General features: G+C 28.5%; 1 protein-coding gene and 1 long non-coding RNA gene across 2 annotated transcripts in view; both read right to left on the reverse strand.

Annotated features, from left to right (window-relative positions):
* The window catches only part of LOC100571454 (doublesex- and mab-3-related transcription factor A2), a 185,073-nt gene that overhangs the window by 19,643 nt on the left and 138,956 nt on the right, over positions 1–26,474 (reverse strand). Inside the window, exon 3 of the mRNA XM_029489554.1 lies at positions 4,945–5,489. Within this exon, the coding sequence (XP_029345414.1) occupies positions 4,945–5,489 (545 nt within the window). The remainder of the gene's footprint in view (positions 1–4,944; positions 5,490–26,474) is intronic.
* LOC115034075 overlaps positions 6,478–26,474 on the reverse strand; it is a 32,769-nt gene continuing 12,772 nt past the window's right edge. The window contains exon 3 of the long non-coding RNA XR_003839461.1: positions 6,478–7,346. This is a non-coding gene — a long non-coding RNA (uncharacterized LOC115034075). The remainder of the gene's footprint in view (positions 7,347–26,474) is intronic.

Genomic DNA, 26,474 nt, shown 5'->3' on the forward strand with positions numbered 1-26,474 from the left:
AGGTACTTAAAAATATAACAATCGTACAGTACAGATATAACCTATATATTCTATTAAATAAATAATATTTTTTTTCAAATCTCGGCACTTGCAGCAGGGTGCTATAAAAACACGAGGTTTGGAAAATTTTACCCTGAATACACTTAGTATTACGAGCACAACGTTATGTCGTTAAAATAAGATGGAGAGGGAAATATCGCATCAACACCGTATTTTTTTTTTTTAATAATCAGCCGATACGTACCCGTGTGTTTAATACCTTTCATTAAAATGACAAAAGTTCCAGGCAATGGGCCGGATCGTAAAGCTGCGTTTTATTGCCGTCTGCATAGCTAGGGAATTTAATAACTTTATCAGAGTCGGCCGGGCTGTAGCTCATTGCAGGGGCCACCACCATACCCGCCTTGCCGTCTCCCCCTCCTCACCAAACTCTCCACCACCACCACAACTGGTCGTCCCACCAGCCCGCCCGCCCTTAAAACGCACACTACATAGGTATATTATATATATAATGTATATATATACGATATTATGGTATATATACCTTCGTCATGCATGTTAACTGTCAACTATTTTACGCAACAACATTTACGACAGAAAATATAACTACAAAAATTTTGTTTTCAATGTGTCTACCTTTATATATATATTGTACATACATACATATACGCACGGTATACATTATACCTAGGTATATAAATAGTTGGGGCGGGAAAAATGTAAAGAATATTATACTGCTGCGGACTTATTATATAATATATTATACGTATATATATATACGATTCCAGAACAAACGCTATTTTCTAGATTGTACACGACTCGAGTTTAATTATATAGGTGTTCGTTTTTATTTTATTGTTTTGTTCCGGTCCACCTCGTCCGTAATGGATATTTTCTCGTTGTTATTGGGACAATAATTTCAGGACACGACACGGACAGGTCGGCGTTAATCCCAATAATATCACACCCCTCGTTTTTATTTTATAAAATATAATACATTTACTGATATCGTCGCCCGTCGGGGACTGAAAAAAAAAGAAATACATGCGCGCCATATCACTTTAATATTACAGCAGGGTAGCGTTTAATTGGTTTTATATATACCTGTAGCCAAATCATCTCGATTTTACGTGTAATCATATAGGTATCATCAGATGCGTAAATATGACATTTATTACGAGGAAGTCCCCGCCAAATAGGGAATATGATACATTATTTTTTATTTTTTTCAATTAATATCTTTAAGTAATAATTTGACATTTATACTCCGTATCCCAATTATTTTCAAATGCTTTATACACGTTATTATTTTTCATACTTAAACATTACATGATATTATATACCTACCTATGATATATTTTATGTCATATATCGATATTATTGATATATATTTTTAAGCTACCTACTTTACTGACAAAACACAAGCACGCTCAGTAAGTCGTTCATACCTACATTTGCCAATATTTTTTCGTTGCACATCCACTAAGTGGATCATTTCCATAATACAAATCATATACAGACATGGACCAATAACTATGTAGTGCCGTAGTGAATGTGAGAATAACTTGTTTTAATGATGGGGTAATTGGGTTCTATATATATAATAGTATATAAAAACAAAAGCAAACGCTTGTTAGGATTCCGAGTAAATGACGTCAATGAGGTACAAGATAAATATACTGCACATTTTATAAATTAGATCTTTTTTTAGAGTTAAGTACATTAGACACAAAAAAGTTATAATCAAATGTATTGATTTCATTGTTAAAATTAAGCATATATGAATTGAAGAATTTATTATTTTATGCGAGTTCCAAAAGCCCAATGAAGACTTTAGGAATCATACCTGTATATTCCAGGTGAGTTGATGAAAAATAAAAAAAATCATATTATTTTGTTTATTTATAACCCACTTGATAAGGTGTATCAAGGATTTTTTTTTTTCAAAAATTGAGTAGTTGGCTGGAAAGGGTTAATTCGAATATATTTTTTACTTCGAACATTACTTTTATAACATATTGTTGGTAGAAATATAGGTCTGGCTAGTGTATTATGCAAACTGTTCCAAATTAAAGTTGTGACTAATTAATTGATATTTTAGTTAAAAAAATTATTTATTTTTATTATTTTAGTTAATACGTATACTTTTATATAATTTCGTTGGGAGTTAAGACTATACAGGAGGTTATAATTTAAATGCAATAATAATGTCATTACAATTATTATATTTTATATTGATTACTTTATGTGCAGCTTATAAGTCACAAAGAAGCTGTACAATATTTTATTTTAAATTTAAAACGTTATGTATTTTCTTGTATTTTTGGTTCATTTTTCTTGAGTAGTATAGAACTATAGAAGAGTTAGAGATAATTGGCTGAATATTATACTGTTATTAATCAACATTTTTATAGGTATAAAATACACAATTTGAAAAAGTATTACTATTTTTAGATCCCAAATGATTAGGTTAGGTTAGTATATATTTTTGATTTATTTCCAGCTACTTATTTGTTTTGTGAAATTTATAACTCTACAGTATTAAAACTCTATATTTTAATTTAGTTAAGGTGTATCATAATTCATAATATTATATTATATTATATTCTATCTAAGTATCTCTACTCATTATTTATTTTCTAAAACCGTTGTATAATGGTACCGTACTTAAAGTTTGAAATACGTAAGCACATGGCCGAGATTCATCTTTTGAAAACAATATATATCATAATTCATAATGATGGCTTACAAATTTAATGTAATGAATTCATTAAATTCGTATGGTTTATTTCAAATTTTACCAAAAAGAAAAAATTTAACATCGTGACTACCGCGATATTTATAGTTTAACTTACTATATTATTTCCTTCAAAATCGCATAACATATTATAATTTACCGTGTACGAAAGGCTGACCAAAACTTTTGACACTCTTCGTACACTATAATTATTTCGAGCGTGGTATGTATGAAAATACATTAATTTTCCAACAAAACAAACTCAACTCGCATGGATAGGTTTAGCGAAAACATTGCACGTACTATATGGTATCACCGGTGCTGCAGTAAATATATGCGCATAGAATTTTAACACTGCATTGTAGTGCTCATTGTAATTCTTGGAAAACAAATTCATTAGCTATATACATAGCTACCTATTGTTGAATGTAAACGAAATATCTACCCTTAAGTGTAGACTGTTATTCGAATTGTCGGATACAGGTATCACAATAATATGGATTTAGGTGTGGAAGCGTGGGGCGGACTTCAACTTTGATTCTATAGGTATGGGTACTGTATAATATTATATGCGTTTGGAAATATATTAGCGTAAATCATGCAATCATCACGTTTTTAATAGTTAAAACAAAACGTGTGCAATTAACACAAGTCTGTGGTTGAGGTCACATTAATTAAAACACTATAAGAGTGAAGTGTACCTACACAGTGAAACACATTTCCCGTTGTCGTATCCGAATTACCTATATAGTACGGAATAGCAAAAGGTTTGTATTATTATCTGTCGACTGCAGATTGTTACATATTAATAGTATATTATTATTATATCTAAGTGTATAGAGGTATATTGCCTACATCATCTACTAACTATCCACGATTTCAATGATAATAAAATTCTATCCCATCATAATATTATTTAAAACTTAGTTACAATCAAAAACAACGAAATTAGGTAATGCTTTTATTTCATTCCAACTGCACACGTGCATTTTTCCCACATAATTGATAATGTACAACATTATAATAATTGTATTGTACTATCGTATCAGGTGCTGCATAATATTCTACATTTACCAAAAAATAAATCACTACTTACAAGATTATTTTAGTAAAATAATTAGTAGAAACATTTTAATAGGTAACTGAAAAGCTATTTGTTCAGAATTTAAATAAGGTTTGGGTACATCAGTGCTGTTTCATCATTGCGGATAAAACGTTATGTCGACACTTTAATTTTGTTTATATTAATTGTGGTAGGTAAGAAAATCTGTGTCTGTTCACCATGGTCTATGTTGTATACCCATCTACGAGGTATAGAGGGGGGAACTTGAAAATAAATAACTTATGTGTTGAATAGACACAATATCACGTTTGAAAGAATAAATTAGATAGATGCTCTCCTAATTGTGTAATAATATTATTGAACAATGTTAAGACAAAACTTTTAATTTTGTCCAGTATATTAATTGCATAACGTTTAGATGAGATATTTGAAAAATTGCAGTATATTAGGTTTATGTACCTTCATAACAATTAATTATAAGTTACAGGAAAATTCTAACTTTTGTAACATAATTAGTACCTACATAATTATACTCATTATTTCGGCCTCTGTACAGACCAGACATGTACTCCTGTGGGACTCCCACACAGCTTTAAACTCTGCTACCTTAAAGCGAGCCCAAAGGCGTTATCTATCCTACACCATGTTATGTACAAAATATCCCCCACTCTTAACACGACTATTCTCTAGTTCTGCGTGAGTTAGGGATGTTAACTCTGGCTGATAGGAGATTAAACAGCAACATATAACTAATAAGGTTTCTTCAAAATCTTATTGCTGGTTCTACTAATGGCCCCCATTAATACTTTCCCTTATAAGCTTTCCTGTCCTCCAGCCAGTGGCGTATTTACATATTTACGTTAATTAAAATCTAACTTAAATTCCTACGTAATGTAGGTTGTATGTAAGTCGTAGTAATATGACATTTACTTATTGACGAGGTACACCTACTGTACTTCCAGAGCATTTAACTATATACTTTCTCCCCTTTTTTTCGAATTTGAAATTTGAAATATTTACTCCGCCACATAAATAATAACAATAACGATAGTAATAATTATTAAAAAACAAAAAAGATATTGTTCCGACTCATGCTAGATATTAAGATTCACTGTTAGATAGGTTATTGATTTGATAGACTTACCTCCATGAACGGTTGAAAGCTGGCCGTGGGGAAATGGGGCTGCGCGTGGTGCCACAGCGCAGGCGGGGTGGGCAGCGGCAACGCGAACGGGTACATAGGTCGCGGGTACAAGACGGCCCCGGGTGCCGGATGGACTGGCCTAGCGCCTAACACGTTGGAAACGCTTCCGTTGACAGCTGGCCGCCTTCCAACAGCGCTGCCGCCAGGCTCCAACGCGATTACCGCGGTTGTGGTTGCTGGTTCGCGGTAATCGGTCCCGGACAGGCTGCTACTGGACCGATTGTGGTGCAGTGGCGGCTGCTGGTTGTGCGGCGGCTGCGCAGGCTGGTGGTGCGACGGCGGCGGTGGCTGCTGCGGCGGTGTCGGTTGCGACGGCTGGTGATGGTGGTGGTGCCCGATGAGCGCTGACGCCGGTGGCCGGTTGACGGATTGCCGGCCATGAAGCACCTGTTGCTGATGGGCGGTCAAGACGACAGACGGCGTCGCGGCGGCGTTCGCTTCGCTCTTCTCCGTCATCATGTCCAAGTAATTCAACTCTTCGTGCGCTGAAACACACGGCATGAACACGGTGAACACCCAACGACATAGTGCGATGATATTATAATAACAATAACAATAATATATTGTTACGCGGTTTTTTACATATTTGAAGTTCTATACATACAGCCACCGATAGTGTATTTTGTATTTTATCTATAAGCGACGGTTATAGTGACGAACAACAGGTGGTTAGTGCACTTCTTACCGTATACTATATATATTCCATAAATAATAACGCTATATGACATATATTATGTCTGGTGTGAATCCGCAAAACAAAACGCATTTTCGAAAAAGGACTTTTTTGAATCTAAAGACAAAATGCACCGCAGATTTATACAGTGTGATAGCATAACTAAATTGAGTATTAGAACCGGGATCGAAACCGGCTTAACCAGTTTGCTGAAAAATCGGTTAAAACCTCGGTTATTTAATTTTTTAACACCATAACCGTAACCGACACCAAAAGCTTTTAAACACTGGTTTGAAAACCATAAATGAAACCTAAGAATAATTTTCTACTACAAAAAGTAGAAAAATTCTAGTATTCTTCATAATATAATGGCACCTATATTGTGTATTTGTGAATACATTTATTTCCTACTCTATTCTAACTATTACAATTTACAAAAATATATATTATATTTATTTGCTCGTAATATGTTATTAAATATTATTTATTGTCTATTGGTAATAAAAATAACAAAATTTGTTACTACAAATATGTAAATTCCTAACAGAATCTCTCAATTGGAGCCTAAAATAGTTTGCCTCCTGAATTAAAAATATGTGTAATATGCCTTATAACTTGTATTTAATAATAGATAAAAAAAATAGATGAAATAGATATATTTTAGTAGATAAGATGGGCATAATTTGATATGACCTTAAATTTCTATTTGATATAAAGAAATTTAATAGGTATTTGTTAAATTATTAGTTGATATGTGTAATGTGTATTGTTTGAACTTTAAATATTTAATAATAATATAAGGTAGTATAGGTATACACTGTACAATGTACATTATGATAAAAGTTCAATAAAATTGTTTAATATAATTTAGGAAATTAGAGAGAAGTCACTATTTATGCGATCACATTCCAATTGACAAAAGTAGCTTAACTTTTTTTAAAATTGAGGTTAGTTTATATTTACGAGGTATTAATTTTTAACTTATCGAATAAAATTTATGATTTGTTTACTGTTAGCTAAATTATCGATTTTGTGTCCTCTTAAATTAACTTAACAGTTGGCAAATAATGAAATACCTGTAAGTTTTCAAAAATAAAAATATTGTTATCAACAATGATCGTGAAAGTTCCTGGATATATGAATGTTACAACGATTACTACAATTTAGTTAGATTTTTATTTACACAAATTTATGTGGGAGAAGACTTAAAAGTTAAAATTAAACTTTATTATATATGTACTATAATTAACATTTAACTGTATTAACTTTGTTTGTAACAAAATATGGTATCCAAATAAAACTTTACGGACCAGCTCAAATTATGGATATTAAAAGCACAGAAGTACCTCCCATAAAAATGTCTAGGGAAATTATAGACTTGATATATTTATTATAAACACAATAATACATTATTACGGTGAGTTTTTGTAGGTTTATTTTATTAATTTATATTTGAAGTTTTAAGTGACAGGAAAGCTTGAGATTTCGTATCGATACACGAAAATTAAAAATAAGCTCACAATGCTTTACAATATAGATGTTGTTGTTGTCGTCATATGTTTAAATGTTGTCATATGTTTTGTGAGTGTGTGCCACAACTGAACACAAATCCAAGATAATAGATATGATAATGTTGCTAGTTGAAGAATCCAGCTATATCTGTAAGCACCTGAAATAATAATAATTGTATAATATAATTTGGTGATTCTAAGACTCACATATATTTTTCTACGTATTAATAATTAAAAAGTGTAACTATAATAGTGAAGTATAATACATAATGTTCTATTATAGACAAACATTACCTATTTTATTACTTGTTATAAATAAATAATATCGTACTTTGTTTTCTAATGTAATTTAAAACGTTATAAATAATAACAAATTAAGTGATTATTTTTCGTGAAGAGTTACGAAAATTAATATTATAAATAATTTTTGATTTTAACTCGAGAGAATGAAACATTTTTTGTTAACCTTATCCAAGATTTTTAGACTTTTAGTACTGAAATAGGTTTTTTAAATGTTTCTTAAATATAAAATGTTCTTCAGACATGTTAAACATTATGTCTTAGGTCAAAAATTACAAGTAGGTACACCCTAAGTAAAAAATAAAAATTCATCTAAAATGTTGGTAGTTTGTGGTGCTTAAACTAGAAAGCAAGAAATATAGGTAAGTACCTACTCCAGCCCCGTGAGGTGCTTATTGTACCTCATATATATAAAACCAAACCGAATACCGTATAGCTCCCCCACCCCAAATCAGTATATGTTAAAATGTATTTTATAGCTGTGGCTGTAGACATTTTAACTTAAGTAAGTAAAATAAAGAAAAGAAAAAATGAGCCTGATCAAATTATTAAAATATATAACACGCGTATTGACGTAATCATAATATTATGACATGTAATTATATAAACTACCTAATTGTTTACTTGTTGGTAAAAGGGCAGGGCTTGGCATATGAAAAACAAATTCCGTTTTATGTTATTTACAATTGAAAAGTTGTGCAATTTTTGCGTTTATCATAGGCGTGCGCAGACCTCTGAGTCTGGCTAAATTCAATCTGATCACCCACCCCTAGTCATATGGTCACACAAGAAACAGATAGACATTTTCACTAAAAACTTTTATGTGACCCTTTTGTTGGTTACTGAAAAATGTAAACAATCAGTTTTCATTATTTCACACATAGGTACAAAATTCATCAATATTGATTTAAATTTTAACCAAATATAATCTAATAAAACAATTTATTCAAAAACGTTTAAAATATAATATATAATATATAAAAATTGTCAATTTACATTAATACCTAGGTATTTATTTATTATTCTAAATTATTCATGGTAAATCAACTTTAGGGCTATTAGTTTATGAAATATAAATATTAAAATTTAGATGAGCGAAGTAGTGGACATACATTTCAAGGGGCAAGCCCATACCACTCAACTACGCTCATCTAAACTTTAAATACTTATAACGCATAGACTACTCGCACTAAATTCGATTTTTATGTATCGAAATACTTAGAAAAATATTCTACTTTGGAATATGAAATTAAAACTCTGTTGTCAAAAAAAATTTAAATAAAATAAAAAATAACATTTTTTGTTAACAAAGTTGTTTTGTAAACGATTCGAAACTAGGTACCTGTGTAAAAAAATATTTTCAAAAACAATTACACTTTTTGAAATAATGAGTGTTCAATTTTAAATAAATCACCCTGTATCTCGGGTAAACACAAACGTTTAAAAACTAAAAGGGCTATACCTACTTTTAATCATGTCTTCGTAAGGTTACCGCACGTATAAAAAAATCTCAGGTATGGCTAAAACCCAATCAGCCCTACCCGTGCGCACGTCTATGGCGTTTATCGTTATTTAGAATTAAAACGTTATTCAACTTTTACGTTTATCGTTATTCAGAATTAAAAGGTTATCCAAGTTTTACGTTTATCGTTATTTAAAATATAGTGTTAATAACTAATGTGGTTATTAAAAGGCCCGGATACGGTATATAAAGGTTATTGTATATATTAATATAATAATTCATTTACATTTTACATCTGTATTAAAATTGTAGGAACCCAGAACATAATTATTTTTTCTACATTTTTTATGCTAGTGGCTTATCCAAAATATTAATTATATTTACCAATTTTTCAAATTATTATTTTGAAAAAATAGTTAAAAAATGGTATTTTCAAGTCAAACTACGGATACTCTGTAAATCCATAATAAAAGTTGCGTCCATGCCGTAGTTTTGTTAAAAAAAATATTAGAATGACATCTATAAATAATGTTAAAATAGTTAAAATAAAAGATCAACAAGACTACCATCATAATATGAACGCCAGCTATCATACCATGTTATTTACAGTAGGTAAATACTTAAAAAAAAAAAGAATAAATATTTAACCCAAATTAAGGTTTACATACTAGCCCCGTAATATGGGTAGTTGCGACACTGTTCAGTTGAATATACATGACAATTTCAACAACAAAATAACAACAAATCAATCAATTCAAAATGTTTTATCATTATTATTTTTAGACTACCATTAATTTTTGGTTCCCTAATCGACAAAGTGGGTTCAACCTTTATTTCAACATATAATGAATTTTAAAATATCTTGACAAATAATAAGAACAATTTAGGGGTAGCCCAGCACTCCTGGGATTTGAACACAGGTAGTCTGTAAGAGTCTACAACAAATTATGTACTATGTCAAAAGGTATGGTCCAAAAAACATTTTTTTAAACTAATTTTATAGTTTGTTAGCACGAGAGGTCATTACGTGCCTAAGTGTCTAACAGATGTGGTATTCACAGTTTATTTCTTAACGTTGTATTGATCTTTTTCTATTCACAAAAATAACCTTGTACCTGCTTGTGTTAATGCGATCAACGAAATTCATATAATAAAGTCGTTCAAGTGTTAACATTTTAAAATTGGTAGAATTTCAAGATCACATCAAACTGTGTTGAAATTATAATTTATTTACGTAGTAAAATATAATACGGTTTGCCAACAATAATAAATTATTACATATTATAAATTATAATAGTATATAATATATTATGTATATCCATTAATCTACTGACAAAATTATATAATCCACGAGGGTGAAGAAATTTATCTTTCTCAGAAATAATTCCTCCGTGGAAAATAAATCTATAAAAAAATAAAAGTACGGATAGAAAACAAAAAATACCTATATCTATCGCATGAGAAGTGACGTAATAATATTATGCATCTCATTCAACTTTGCCCAATCAAAGCCATAAGCTAGACAATAATATTATACATCATTGTTTTTGATTTGAGGGCAACCCTTATATGGTTGCCTTCAAATCAAAACGAAATTATAATTTCGTTCAAAAAATGATTTCAAGTTTTCTGAAGAAAAATAATAGACAAAACTTCAAAAACCAATGTAATCATTTTAAATTTTAAATATAGATAATTGTATTCATTGGTTACAGAGAAAATAGCATAGAAAGATGGGTGCAAAAAGCGTTTGAGATTTGGGGGGCTTAGCCCTAAAGCCTCCCCCTCCTATTTGCGTTTATGCATATAAATTACAAAATCAATACGACATATTAATACGACTGCAGTTTGTATAACACAAATATAGGTACTAGGTACGCCGATCAATTCGAAATTTCTGCCCTTCTGGGAAACTCAGATTTCACTTCTAATTTTCGATGATCTATAATCTATATCGTTAGTTTGAAGTATAAGTAACTCGACACTTTACCAGCGCTTTTATTATTTCACATATTGTTATTATAATTATGAATCGTCCTTTGACGTTTACATCATCTTGATAATCGACCTATATAGGTACTGAATAACCATTTATTAGAGGCATGCTTATAGACTCTTTTCATCGTATACGACTACCGTAAAAATCATTTATTTCTAATACATGGGTTGGTTGAATTTATTGTTTAAGAATCATAATAATTATAGGTCGGTAATCGCGGATCGTGCAGTTATTGTCGTACCTATTTCTAAAATGGCTGGTGACTGGTGTGCACAATAAAACTGACCAAACTTGAGTCTGGGCACATAATAATACGATTCTCTTGTTCATATCTGCTCCTTACTTAGCGCACCTATAGATAATAATAACGATCAATTATCAACCGATGGTGATTCTCGTTTCGTTTGTAATTATTGGGTATCGTATTATTATTATTGTAATTTTTTTCTATTATACCTAAGCATAATATTCTATCCCGTTCACAATAATAATAATATAAATCAACCGGTTTTACGCGAACGACGAACAAAACAATAATATCGAACGTGTCGAACGTGTCGAACGATTTGTCTAAAATGTCCAATTACCCGGCGAGAACCTACCTACTTACATTAATTTACTACCAAGGTATACGTTTTGGTTACAAAATAGCTATCAGGTTTAGGCATACTATATATTATATCTATTATTGTATATAAATAATAACACACTGCAACAGGATGGCCGCCGAGGAGTTACGTATATAATATTTTTGTATATTATATTATATATATACTTGACTAGCGCCGTTTATTCGTTTAATTACCACTATAACAGCAAACTTCGAGAACGCGTGCGGTATCAAAGAGATATACCTTACACACACACACAACAAGTGTGTATATTATTATAATGTTTATTATTCAAAATGCGAATTGAGTATGTTATATTATATTATATTATTATCATTAATCATCGGTTGCATACATATTATTATTATTATTACACGTCGACGGGCGTCTGGCGAGCGCAAGTATTATAATATATTATATTAACAAGTGTTTTTGAAACCGAATTATTCGTCCACATTACAATACAATAATAATATTATGCTACCATCATACTACTACTATTATTATTATCATTGAGTGTTTTGTGTTTAAGTGAATAATTCCAACGGCCATTATTTCTAAGCGTTTTATTTTCCTTTATTTTTCCGCGGTGTTAAGATATTATAATGATATAGTCACGTTGTTGGCACACACACTTAATACAAAAAAACAGATGAGTTACAATATAATTATATATTATACCGTTTATGCACCCGAATTAAATGTATTGAATTGTTCCGTATAGAGTGCCAACAGATACGACGCAGAAACGTGCCACACCGCAGTTTGTTTGTCCTCGTCAATACAATATTTTGTTCCCCAATTCAGTTTAGTTTTTTTTATCTGGTTTTTGCAAAGTTGCACCTACTATTATTATTACGATGGCCACATGGGTTGGTATTTTTTTCACCCGCTTATACTAAATATTACTAGATATGTACCTATGTATTTCTCGTATTTGAAAGCCTCTGCGTTTTCTTAACTTAAAGGATACATTTCAATATAAAATGTCTATAGTATCTATATTACCTATATATGCACATATATTATGTAAATATCGTGATATCATACTATAATTTTGTTTTAAATTCAAAAATTAATCGAATGTTTATTCAATGAATATATTACTTAATAATTTAATTAATTTTAGTTTAAGTAGGCACAAATACAATTATAAAATAATACATAGTAGGTACCTACGTACTAAGGCTGACGGCTGTGAATCGTATGAACCATAAGACATTTAAAATTTAATAAAAAATTTATACAGCCATACAGGCAAACAATTTGTAAACATTGAATTCATTGTTAGATTATTCAAACTTTCTCAAGAAAGCTAGGTACGTTAACGTCAAAACAACTATATGTACTTTGCTACGAATAATAATGAGTGATTCATTTCATAATAATAAATGCCGCCATTTATAGTAAATATTAACAAATAATAACAATTGGTAAAAATCAAGCACCAACATCAAACATATGCAAAAGTCATGAGTAGTATTAACATTGTGTCTTGCCAAGCTTGTGTCTAATGCATATAAGAGAATAATGCTGTCTAGCTTGAGAATAAAATTTTAAAAAAATGATATAAATAACATATTACATTGAATAACCACGTTTATTTTGCAAAATATATATAAAGTTACAATATCGTATAGCTGTTGTATGTTCTTAATAAAAATCGGTTAGCCGGATGAATTTCTATAAAGAGGAGGAGCAGAGAAAACCAATTTACCAGGCTATGCTATATTATACTGAAAAATTATCAAGACAGGACTCGGGCTCTATATAAAAGCTAGTATACCTATATCATTATAATGTGTAATATTAATCATGATGCCACCGCATACCACTTATAATAATATTATTATCATGACAAATAATACTTATATGTTGAATTTTGGACTGCAGTAGCGGTAAGATGCTATAGAGGTATACTATTATTATTACATGCGTGATTAAAATAACGATTAATCAGCACGCGGGGGTATAATAGTATAATATCTTATCGTGTTTTCGTTTATCGGTGATTTGAATTCGACGAAATCGTACAGAGATTCAGTGATGCAACTGCTGAGCTCGAATCTTGAGGGAGCTACAGTTAAATAATCCCCGTAACTACATTGTATAGGTACATTGCCAATATTTAATTTTAACTTACTATTGATATTCACATGCTATTATTAAAAATAATTTCAACACATTTTTTGTTTAAGCAAAACTTTCTGCGTCCATGTCAGCGAATGTATTTAGTATTTATTCTGGGTGGATTTCATGAGCCAAATCTCATTCGATGATTATTATACTCAAGTTGTTGAAACGCTGCTGTACTATACTGTATCTTGGCCAATTCTTTAATGTTCACATCGATAAAAAAAACTACGTAATCATGTTGCTGAATTTTGAGGGTACGTAATGCAGTTTAATACAATGCTAATATGTATATAATGCAATCATAATGCAAGATAAGAAAAAAAAATGTGGACTGATGATAAATTCTTAAAAAATATAATAACATTCGTTAAAAGTAGGTAGGTAGATACAGGGCTTGCAAACGTTATAATAACGTTATGATTATAATAATTTTATACTTGATAAAAACGATTGAAATTTGTAAATTGAATTATTACAGAAAGCTATAATCTAAAATAATTAAACACCGAAAAACAAAACTTATCGATTAACAATATATAATATTATATTATCATAAAAAGAAACATAACGCAAAACGTAATTGATAGAATATTAGAATATCATAAAACGAAAAATATCGCAAAACATAATTTATAGAATTTCATTGAACGAAAAATAACGCAAAACGAAATTATTTAAAATACATTTATTTAAAAGTTTTTTGGTTTCGTAGAAATATTAATTTCATCCATACGTACATTAGAATTGATTATATTATATTCCATCTCCAGGTTATAAATTACCTGCCCGCATTAGTTATTAGTTATTACCTACTTATTATTAACACATTTAATAGGTATTAACACTATTCTAAATAACGATAAACGCAAAACTTGGATAATGTTTTAATCATGAATAACGATAAACGCAAAAATTGTGTAACGTTTAAATTGTAAATAGCATAAAACGGAATTTTTTTAAAATGCAAGCCCTGGGTGGGTGTTTTAAATTATAAAGACAAAGAACTTGAGGTGTTCAAATTAAATTTGGGGGTGCTTTAGACGCCCTAGCGCCACTGCGGAGATTTCACATTATAATACGAGTATAATCACGAGAGCAGTATAAACATTGTTGCGAATAAAAGAACATATGTGTTCGGTTTACGAGCCAAAATTGGCAAACGAGCGATGTAAATATAGCAAAAACTTTAATTAAGCACAATTCATCAACTATTATGTTACATGCATAATTATATACATATACTATTACGTATGGTGGAAATGACAAAATAAATAAATTGCATGTAAAAAACAAATCTCACAGATAGATGAAAAATATATAAATAAAAAAATAACAATGTGTAACCTTGAAACTGATATTTTCGTTTGTCTTTGTAATGTATATATGATCGTTTATTTCTTCATAACTAAAGTGAAGTTTTGAAGACAAGTTATTAATTATATGCTCATGGTTAAGATAAAAACTTTTGCTTTTTAGACCAATGAATTATACAGTACTTCAGTATGATTAAAAGAAAATCACTTAAAAATATTGTAAATTTAACGGAAAAATTAGCCATATTAATCTAAGTACGAGTATCTACTATAATTATTATTTTAATAGCAATAAATGTTTACTCGTTTGTACAACATTTTGATTGCGGATACGGTCTAAAAGAAAACTGTAACTTTTTTTTTTACATCAAGCTGTATTATATTTATAATTATTTGTTCTTACAGTCGCTCGAAAAAATTTTGCGGGATAGTAATATTATTTTAATACGGCGTAATGGTATATCTAGTAGAATCACATAGATTGTAGATTTATTTTTAGTTTTTACCGACATTTTAGCCACTTAAATATTGTAAAATATTTTTGTTTATACATATGATATTTTGCTGTTTATTTTTATTACACAATTATTAAGAGTGTAAAAAAAATTGATAGTAAAAAAGGGAAAATTCTACAAAAGTTGGGTACACGAATTTCATTGATGAGTCATATATAAGATCAACTACCTAATAAATATTATATGTAATATGTGTCATATTTTGATGTAAATAGGTGGTTTTTTGTCTGGACAGTTTATGTTAGGAATCTTTATGACTTCTTGGGTTTGGGTTTTCAGAATATAAAATAAACTCGGTTTCAGTTAATACCAGTTTTAACCCTTTCTATATAAATTGTTTTGTTTTTTATTTAGTTTTGAAGAATTTAGCACTGTATAAAAAAAAAATCCATTGTATTCAGAACTTTTATTTAATAACAACTATTTGTAGTTAAGTGCTTTTCAGAATTTAGGTTTTTGTAATACCAATATTATTATTATTAAAATACAAAATATAAACTATTATATTTATTTATATTCATATGGCAACTTATGGAAGTTTTACAATAGGTACTATAGAATTTTAAACATGATAAGAATTAAAATAATAATATTAGCATATTATTTATAAAGCAGTAAAAATCTATTATTCTAAATAAATGATTTATGATTTAATGTTGTAGTTTATTTTATATATTTGTATCTGCATTTTTAATAATTAGGACATTTTATAAAATCCTAGCTCTAAACATAGTTGAAATAAGATATTGTTTTATTATTATTTAAATTCAAAAATATAAATAAATGTAAAAATAATTTTATTGTTATTAAATATATATAGTTTACTGATGTTTCAAAGTTTATAAACTTAAATGTAATTACATATATGTACATGTAATCAAGCACGTTAATATTTGGTTAATGTTTTACAAGATAATAAATAAAAATGTAATAATGTTTTAATGTCAGTTAGAAATTATTGTACAACTAACTCAGTTCACAATTTGTTCCATTTTACACTTTAAGCCATTTTGTCGTTATTTTTATTATCATTTAAAGTATAGGTATACCAAAATATCATTAAAATTTTATATTTTAATAAAGAAATTAACTAGGGTTAAAAGATTTTTATTCACTATAATTTAAAATTAATTAAAAAAATCTCGAGAACGTAGATAATTTAAAATATTAACGACTTAACATTTTTTTTTAATTTTGTGGCAATGTTGTTAAAAACAATATTTATTTTGATATACTACTGTTTTGGATTAGGAAATTATATAGACCTGATCCATAAATACCAAGTTATTTGTATTTAACATAATATCATGCAATACTATAACATATTAAAGCCATATTTAAAATATTAAAACTTTTAAAATGTCCTGCTATAACATTTTATAGTAAGTACCTATACTGCATTTCCTTAGAATTCTTTTTATGACGACGGTATGATTTATCGTCACGCTTTGAAACATTTACAATGCGACCCCTACTGTACAGCACCATCCACTATCCAGGCATCTACGGGAGTAGATAGCTCCCCATAGGCTCTTTATTCAGAGGGAGGATGAGGGGGGAGAATCGTTTTTTTTTTATATTAATTGGTATTTTTTCTTTTTGGGGGAGGAGGGTAAAGAGCAGTAAATAATTCCCAGAAGTTTTCAAAAGCGTAGTGAAAAATCAAAAAAAAATGTAAGAAAAACTGAGATTTTTACGCAATGCCCGTTTTTTAAATAATTGATTTTGTTTTTTGATATACCTCTAAAAAAATAACTGTAGATACAGTATTATATTAAAATTTTCTATACATGATTGAATTTTTGAAATATTTAAATACTTTTGAGCTATTGGTAGGTATGAGAACATTTCGTTTTTAATTAATATTTTTAAAAATTGATTTCGATAAAAAAAAAAACCTGAAAATTACGAGCATACAATATGTATACAATAGGATACAAAATTCTTAGTATGGCTATAATTACTTGATTATATTATAATGTTGATGTTGGTGAAAATTAAAAAAAAAATTGAGTGTTAGTCCACAATAATATTTTTTGAACGTCTAAAGTTCAACATGTTGTATAAATAGATATAATAGTGAATAGATTACACTAAATATATAGAATATAAATCGCATCGAAGTTAACTACGTTAATATAATTTAACTAATCAAGTAAGCTACTACTATAGTCATACCTACCAAGAATTTTATATCCTGATGTGTACATTGTATGCTCATAGAAACCTATTGTTATGTGAAACAAACAACCGGAAAGCGAGGTAATTTCTAACCACTTCATGGTCCTAATAGATAAAGAAACAGAACAGATGGAACACTACAATGAGATAATTGGATTTACACTCACTTGAGTAGGAAAAGCTGGTTTCTCCTGAGAGTCCAAGCCCAACTATCAAGAAAAGTTGTTGTGCTGTGAAAAGTGACGATCGAAAAGATCTGTATAAGACGTCTAACATCAACCTCGACCTTCGATCGAAAGTGCAAAAAAATAGAATTGAAAAAAAACTATGGGTGGAAAAATATGAAGAATAGTCATCGTGTGGTTCTTCGTGAGATTTCACCACAAAAAAGGAAGATACCACATAACAAATAGTGGAAAATGGAAAAGCTACTTGATCAGTTGGTATAAAATCAATTTCTGTATAGTAACTCGAAATCTTATCGCTCAGATTTCGATTTATGTACTTCAATATTTTCGAAAAAATTATCTGCAAGACACTTTATAGTAAAAAAGTTGATTTTCAATTGATAGTGAATGTATTGTTACACAGGATACTTATAAAATGGTATACAAAAGTATTTTGAAAATATGATGCTTAAGTATTATCTTATTTTTTTTCCACTACACTACAGGACTTGTCTACTTCTTTTATAGTTGATTATCTCGTACCTATTAATTTAAAATGGTAATAAAACTAATATAACTATAATGTCGGATAGCCAGTGGCTCAAATATATCTTTAGTGCTCTAGTAACTAAAATTACTTGGTGCACTACAACATATCATTTGCATTATACAATTACTCGTAGTATAGATTTTATACCTATATATTAAAATACTTCAACAATTTAAATAAAAGTATTTAAAATATATAGGTAAGAACTAAGAGCCAAGAGGTAACATGAATAGAGTAATTCGTAAATAATTTACATAATTTACAAATCATTTCTACAGTCTGTCTGTCTGTCTATCTATTAAAAATTATAAATAATATAAATGATGTATAAAATGTATACCTATATGAATATAAAATTTAACTAAGTTGAAAACATTTTCTATTATTTTATTTATATTTAATTACAAAAATTGAAACTCGTTGGCTTAATTTTATCAGATAAAATCAAAATATCAAATTGAGACATAATTTTTAATTGGAATTGGTGAAAAAAGAAAAATCATTTTGATCAATTAATTTGAAACCCCAGGATCGAAATGACATTGTTTTACGTATTTAACTGTATAGTAAGTAGTAATTAATACATTTCATTGTCAAATATATCCAATTTAGTGAAATCAGTTGCTTTATGTACTCAATTAAGAATACAGGTTTGATTTTACATTGATCTAACTCGTGCAGTCAAGCGTCGTATTTTATATAAGTGTTCATTTTCACGGACCATGTTGGCTAATACAGCTAATAGTAATTATGAATATCACTATTTTATACAAAAATTTTAAAATATTATTGAGTGTTTTGTAACTATGATAGAACCCCCCCCCCCTACCCAAAAAAAAGAAAAAAATTATAATTTTTGTAAACATTATAAAAAGCATTTTAAATAAAAAATCTGAGGAGATTAGCAGAGTCTAGGGGGTTGATAAATCCCCCTGATAAAAGTTTATGTCAATAAAAATTGTATAAAAGAAGCTGCTTCTCAAAACATTTTGCGAGTGCTTCAGAATGGCTAATAAATACAAATCTAAATTGTAATATGAACATTAGTATTGTTCTGTAGAGTGACCGGTTACAATTGTAACATGGTACATACGTTGTTCAATAACCAATAAACAAATCTCAAATAAATTTAAAAGTTGGCCCCCAGTAAAACAATTGATGTTTCCTTATCAAAATTATGATAACAAGATTACCGTTTGAAAAAAATAATTACGTGTTTTTGATTACAGATAGTAAATAAAAGTCATATACTTACCTTATTTTTTGAGTACGGATTTTTATTATAGTCATTTTGATATACGCCAAAAGTTATGTAGTTTTTGTAGGTTATATGGTCTGAATACTTTCTAGTCAGAATTTTTTTTAATATTTAAGTATTTAAAAAAATATTGAATGGGTAAAAATGTAACAGTAACCTTCTGTGATACACTGTTGCACCTATTTTATTTTATGTTATTTCAATTTTAAATGATATTATGTTATAAGCTTTTTAATCATTTAAAAGGCAAAAGTTGTGTTGCTATTTATTATTTGAGATAATCTGTTTTCCAAAGTTTTAATTTATTTTAATTAAAGGTTATTATGTCATAACTCATAAGTGTTTTAACAATTTAAAAGTATAAAATTATGTTATTATTTAATATAATCTGTTTACCAAAGATATGTTTTATTTTATTTAAAGGTAACCATTATAATATGTTATTGGTTTGAGAACAATAAAAAAGTAAAAAAATATGTAAGTTACATTTGTCCTTAGTAATTTTACCTGTATAAGACTAGATTATATTGGGTCCAGTTGTAACATTTTTTTATATATATTTATATTAATTCAACACATGTGGAAATAAATATCTAAATTTACATTACCCGGTACACCCGTAGAAAACATTGGGATCCTTACAAACTCTCAGGGCCAAGGAAAGGAAGGCCAATGTATATGAACATTTTTGTATAATTTCTTTGTGGTTTTTCATAGTACTGGTGGGTGTGTCTAAATTTACTATAGAGGCACTGGCATGTTTGCTTGTTGATTTGCAAAGTCTAGAAAACCTAACAAAATCTAAAAATGCTCAAAAAATATCTAACAAATTCTCATATTATATTTGATAAAATTCTTATTGCACAATTCATCCTGCATAATGTGCTAGCGCCAACTTGACGGACATGATTTCCTTCGATATAAAAATGGTTACTATCGAGACTGTTTCAAACGTTCGTGAAGTTGGCCCAATTAAAAAAAGGATCACATTGTTATCAATAATATTTCTAAGAAATATAATAAAGATTTGAATAATGTATTTTTATAAGGCTTCCTATTCACATAATTGTCTACAGTTTTTAGCGTACCACAATATTATAGCTCGAATTATAATTATACTAACTTTTTAAATAGGGGGGATATTAAATTTCTAAAATATTTTCTCCTTTTCCCCCATACCATAATCATAGTTTCCAATTCCCGTCACAATTATATATTATAGTACCTGGGTGAAGAGAAAATTCTTGGTAAACATAAACAGATAAAATAACAACGGTCAAATTTTCAACATCGAATAATCTCATTCATCAGGAAGAAAATATAGAATCTGAACGAATTGGCTTAGAAAAACTGTACAATGGAAATGGTTTCCAAGAACGTAACACGATAACTTCGGTAATGGTTCTAAATAAGTCTCCATTAAAAATATTTAAAAAACTGTAGGTAACTTTAAAAGCTTAATGCATTTTTACATTTCCTAATTATTTTGTCAAATAATTAAATACTTATAGGTAGCTAAGTTGTAAGTTCTAAAAAAAAAATGTGTCTGCATTAAATTGTATTAAATTATAAACAATACGCTGTGCTATAAAATACATTTAAACGAAGCCATTTCCTTTGATTCAACGAAGCTCTATTTTTATAAATATAAGGGGCGATTCATTTAAATTTAAATGTACTGCAGATAAGTGGATAGAAGTAATACAAAATACGAAAAACGTTTGTCCATCACACTGTTCATTCAAACTTTAAAGTTTAAATATTTCAACCAATTAAAAACTCATTCTAAATTTTATTTTAATAATTATTACATTGAAATTCCCAGAAAAATATTCTGTTTGAGAAACCAAGAGCTCGGTAAGCGGCGACTACTGCACAACTACTGAAATAATACTATTTACCTCTATATTATAATAATACATTTTATTGTATAAACGTATGCGGTATAGGTACCTATGAAATATTTCACAAATTATTAATTTAAATACCTACTATAATACATTGTGGTAGATATGCGATAACTAATAGAATTTATAATATATTATTATACTACTTCAACTCACTTCAAATGAGAAAATTCTCGTTGATATTAATTTTTACCTATGTGGTAGGTATGTGGCTACTACCTAGCTGGTATACATATAACGTACGTTGTATACGTGATGTATACACAATAGGAGCATAATATTATTAATAGACATAAGACATATTATTATATCTATACGTAAGATAGAATTAAAGCGATATAGTATCTATAGATATTGACCGTGCGTGGCCCGTCTATATTATAATGTGAGATCACCACAAGACTCGCGGTTCCCATAACCCATTCCAAATATATTTCTATTGCCGAATAGGCAACTGGACCAATAAAATGCATTAAAAAATTAATAAAATAAGTTATTACTTGTTTACTGATTACACTAACAACTAATAAACAAGAATCATGTTAATTCATAATTAAAACAATCGATAATTAATCAACAAATTATCACAGATAATATACGATTTTTTACACCAGAATTTCCAATATATAATTACTTAGTAATTTTGTATCATTATTTTAAATCATTAGCACCATAGGTGGAAATCCATTACAATTTCAGGGGTAGGGCTATTTATAACTACAGTGGTGGGCATCATAAATATGGCCCAGTTGTGGAAATTATTAATGGCGCTGGTTCCATTTCAACGAGATGTCTAGAATCTAGACTCTAGATCACTAAACTTGTCACTATATACGAACTTGGTAATTTTTAAACTGTTGAAACGAGTGCAATATATTATTAACCTAGTTTTGATAATAATTTCATTGTTTAGGTCAAGTAAGTGCTGTAATAGGATTTTTTGAAGCTTTTGTTCCAATGACATATGTTCCGATGTACAGTGCGTTTTATAAAGCAACAATGAAAACTTTCCCAGGAGCTTACTTCCTCCTCGGAGGTGGATTAACTATATCAGCAGTTTTTACATTTTTGTAAGTATTAAAGCCAACAATTATAAAATGTACTATTATATTTTGTGATATTAAAGGAATAGGCAATGAATGGGCAACGATACAATTTTGTGTACCTATTGATATCGTTCCGATTTTCTAATATTGTATGCGATATCATAAGTTGTACGGTATCGTACAACGATATGTAGCATATCACTAGTTATTTTTAAAATATTATAATACTACAATATATAGGTAGTTAAACCAGGCTTCTGCAATGAAAATATATTTAAGGATGGTGCATAAACCATAACTAAAATAAATTACAGATGAAAAGTTATAATATATAAGAAAAAAATATTTACGTCAAAAAGTTTGTGAGGGGGTTCAAACCCCAAAACTCCACTATCTATATAGATTTTGAACCGAGCGATGAATGTATTAATTTAAAATTATGTGTGTGTGTGTGTGTGTGTGTGTTTTCCTATCTGTCAGACCTTTTTGGGGCAGTAAAAATGCTTAAATTTTCCACTTAAACATATATTCTGGTAAGAAAGCGAATCTTGTAAAAGGAAAAAATTCTCAGTTGTTTTCAAAAAGGTAGGGAAAAACCAAAACAAATTAAGTGTTTTGACAAACAAGTATTTGTCAAAATAGTAAATCAAAACCGAATAACCGTTGTTGATATTTGACATTTTCATAAAATGTTTATGTGGCCATTTGCCATGCAATAAAAACTTTCAAAATATTTCGATTGTTTTTGAGCTATTTACAGCCATGAGGAAATGTTGGCACGATCAAAAAACTTGAAAATGTAATACAATTGTCTTCATAAGTCATTGTAATAGCAGTTCAAAAATATTGAAAATAGGTACATAATAGGTACAAATTTCACTTAAAAATGTTGTCTAAATTTGTCAAAATCACGATAATTTGCAAATTATTTTCTATTAAAAATTTATAAAATGTTCAATTTTTATAGCTAAGGCTTGAAAATGTTTGGTTGTTAGTAGTTAATATTGAAATCAACAAATCTAAAATATATATATGCCCAAGTTTTTCATTATAATTAAGGTAAGACCAAATTTGGACTAAATTGGATAGGTAGTTAAACAAAGTATAATGAATTTATTTATTTTGTTGTAATTTAAAAATATTATTTGTGGGTACATGAAACTTACCAAGTATATTATTATATTTTACACAAACAATGACATTTTCAAATGCGATGTTTTTGGTAAAAGTTTATTTAACCTACTGTATTGTTAATATTGTAATAAATAAATTACTTTAACAGCGTCTATATCATACCCACCTACTTAGTAATATAGGCTGATAGACCGTCTTTTCCCAGAATCTTTTTCATATGCAACGATTTATCATTGAATTCAACTTTAACCCATCTATTACAGTAATCCACTCGACACCTACTTTACAGCATTTTTTTTATAAACAGAATTATTTAAAGAACTGACAAATTATAGTTTAAAATAATGACAAATAGGTACCCACGTATTTTCAAAACTTACTATTGAGTTATGTCATATCAAATTACAAATTATAGAATATAGATAAATACTAAACAACTTATTAATTAATAACTAATAATTGTCATTATTTCAGGTGGATGCATAAAGGAAATAAAGAACGAGAGGCACGTGAAATGGAAAATAATAAATCTGAAATAATACAGAAAAATTCTGAATTAACGAATGATACGATCAAAATTCCTAAATTATACGAAACATCAGAAAAAAATAATTATGAAAACTCAGGATATAAATCCGACTAATGTGCAAACAATTAATCAAGCAATATTTAAATATATGTAATTAGAATTTATTATTTTATTAATTTACTCAGACCTAAATAAATGTGTGTATATATATTTTTCCTTTTTAATTAATTTTACGACTGTTATATTATTTTTCATCTAATCTTAAGTTTTAATTGTTAATTATAATTATTCATTGATAAGTGTTTAATATGATAATATTGTACTGTTAATTTATATAATTTTTGTGGAGAGACAAGTTAAAATATTTTTTATAATATATTGTGATAGTGAAATGTATAACCTAATCCTTATTATATATCCATAAAAACGTCTATAAAATAATTATTTCAATAATTTTTATGTCAAAAATTATAAATATTTATTAAGCCACAAAATATAAATAAATATAAATGTTTTTGCAGTATTTATTGACGATTTTTTAATACCATATATTATTACCATCTAAAAATATTGTTTTAATTTTATAATATAATATTTTTAATAATAACTTAAAGACATTTTATCTGATCTATATCCTATAACCTATATTATTGGAGAGTATATTAGCCTTGAACGAAAAATGTTATTCAAAATTCAGGGCTTGAAACCGTTTTCAAAACCGATTTCAGAAACCGGTATACACCGTTTTAAAACCAAAACCGAAAAAAATTGGATACCGGTATTAAAGTCAAAACCAAAACAGGAAAAAATTGGATACAGGTATTATAATTTAAAACCGAAACCGATAAAAATTGAATACGGATATTAAATTCAAAATTGAAACCGTAAAAAATTGGAAACCGGTATAAAATTCAAAACCGAAATCTGAAAAAATTGGAAACCGTTTTTTTTTATTTTTTAATTGACGTGTTTTTAAATTCAAAAATTCCGTAATTACGCATAATTAATACTCATAATAAAATTGAGATCGTGATTAAAATGTTGATAACCATTTCATTATTCACTAAATTATTAGTAGCTTTATTTATAGTAATGATATAAATTATAGTTACTAGCAAATATTTTAAGCAAAAGGAAGTGCGATCACTGGATGGTTTCTTCCCTCACCCTATTCATGTTTTGTTTTAATATAATGTAGCACATATTCTCATTATGCCTATGGGTATAGATTGTATATTATCTAATAAAAAATTATAAAAAAATAAACTAGCAAATACTATATATGACAATACGGAACAATGATAATTGTATAGGCGACACAGCCCCCTGAAAATACTTTAGAAACCGGTATACAAAATCGAAACCGAAACCGAAATTTCCTAATACCGGTATTGAAAAGTTGAAACCGAAATTGAAAAAATTAAACGCCAGTATACAAAATCGAAACCGAAACTATTTCAATCGGTTTCAAGCCCTGATTCAAATTTGAAATTCATCAAAATAAAGATAACTTTATTTGTATAAGTGACATTGAAATTTGAAAAAATTAAACATAATTACATGTTCGAAGTTTTATGGAAGCAGTTTGATTTATATCTAATTATCTATGTTAACTTGGTTAGGCATATAACATTTTGTCTCACTATTATTTCCTGCTCGAAACCGTTTTTCTGTAGAACTTTATAATTGCAATAGCCAACATAAAGAGCATTATTGTTAGACCATCTGTGAGCTACTTTTAATATTAGTGTTTGAACGTATTTTTAAACTTCATTTTTTTCAACATTAAGTGCATTCAAATTGCCTATACCAAACCCCTTGAAACGCCAATGTCTAAACCAAACCATACTTTAGGCCTTTTAATAATCGAGCTCATCCACTAGATCGTTTTCCAAATTCAATGATTAAATATAATTTGTTTAAAAGTTAAAACACTACAACCCTGAAAATATGTGTTATCCCTACTATCGAATATTCGAGTATCTAGGTAATTAGGACTTAGGTATTGTGTGCCTATGTATTTTTAATATTTTTAAACTGCTATTGTAACTATATTGCAGAGCCTTGTATTAAATTTTCAAACGAATACAATTTTATTGACATTTCTAGTGTCACAAGAGGTTATGACATACACAAAAAAAAAAACACACATCATTGTAAAATCAATACATTCATCGC

This window comes from Acyrthosiphon pisum, chromosome X (assembly GCF_005508785.2).
Source record: "Acyrthosiphon pisum isolate AL4f chromosome X, pea_aphid_22Mar2018_4r6ur, whole genome shotgun sequence".
Lineage (NCBI taxonomy): Eukaryota > Metazoa > Arthropoda > Insecta > Hemiptera > Aphididae > Acyrthosiphon > Acyrthosiphon pisum.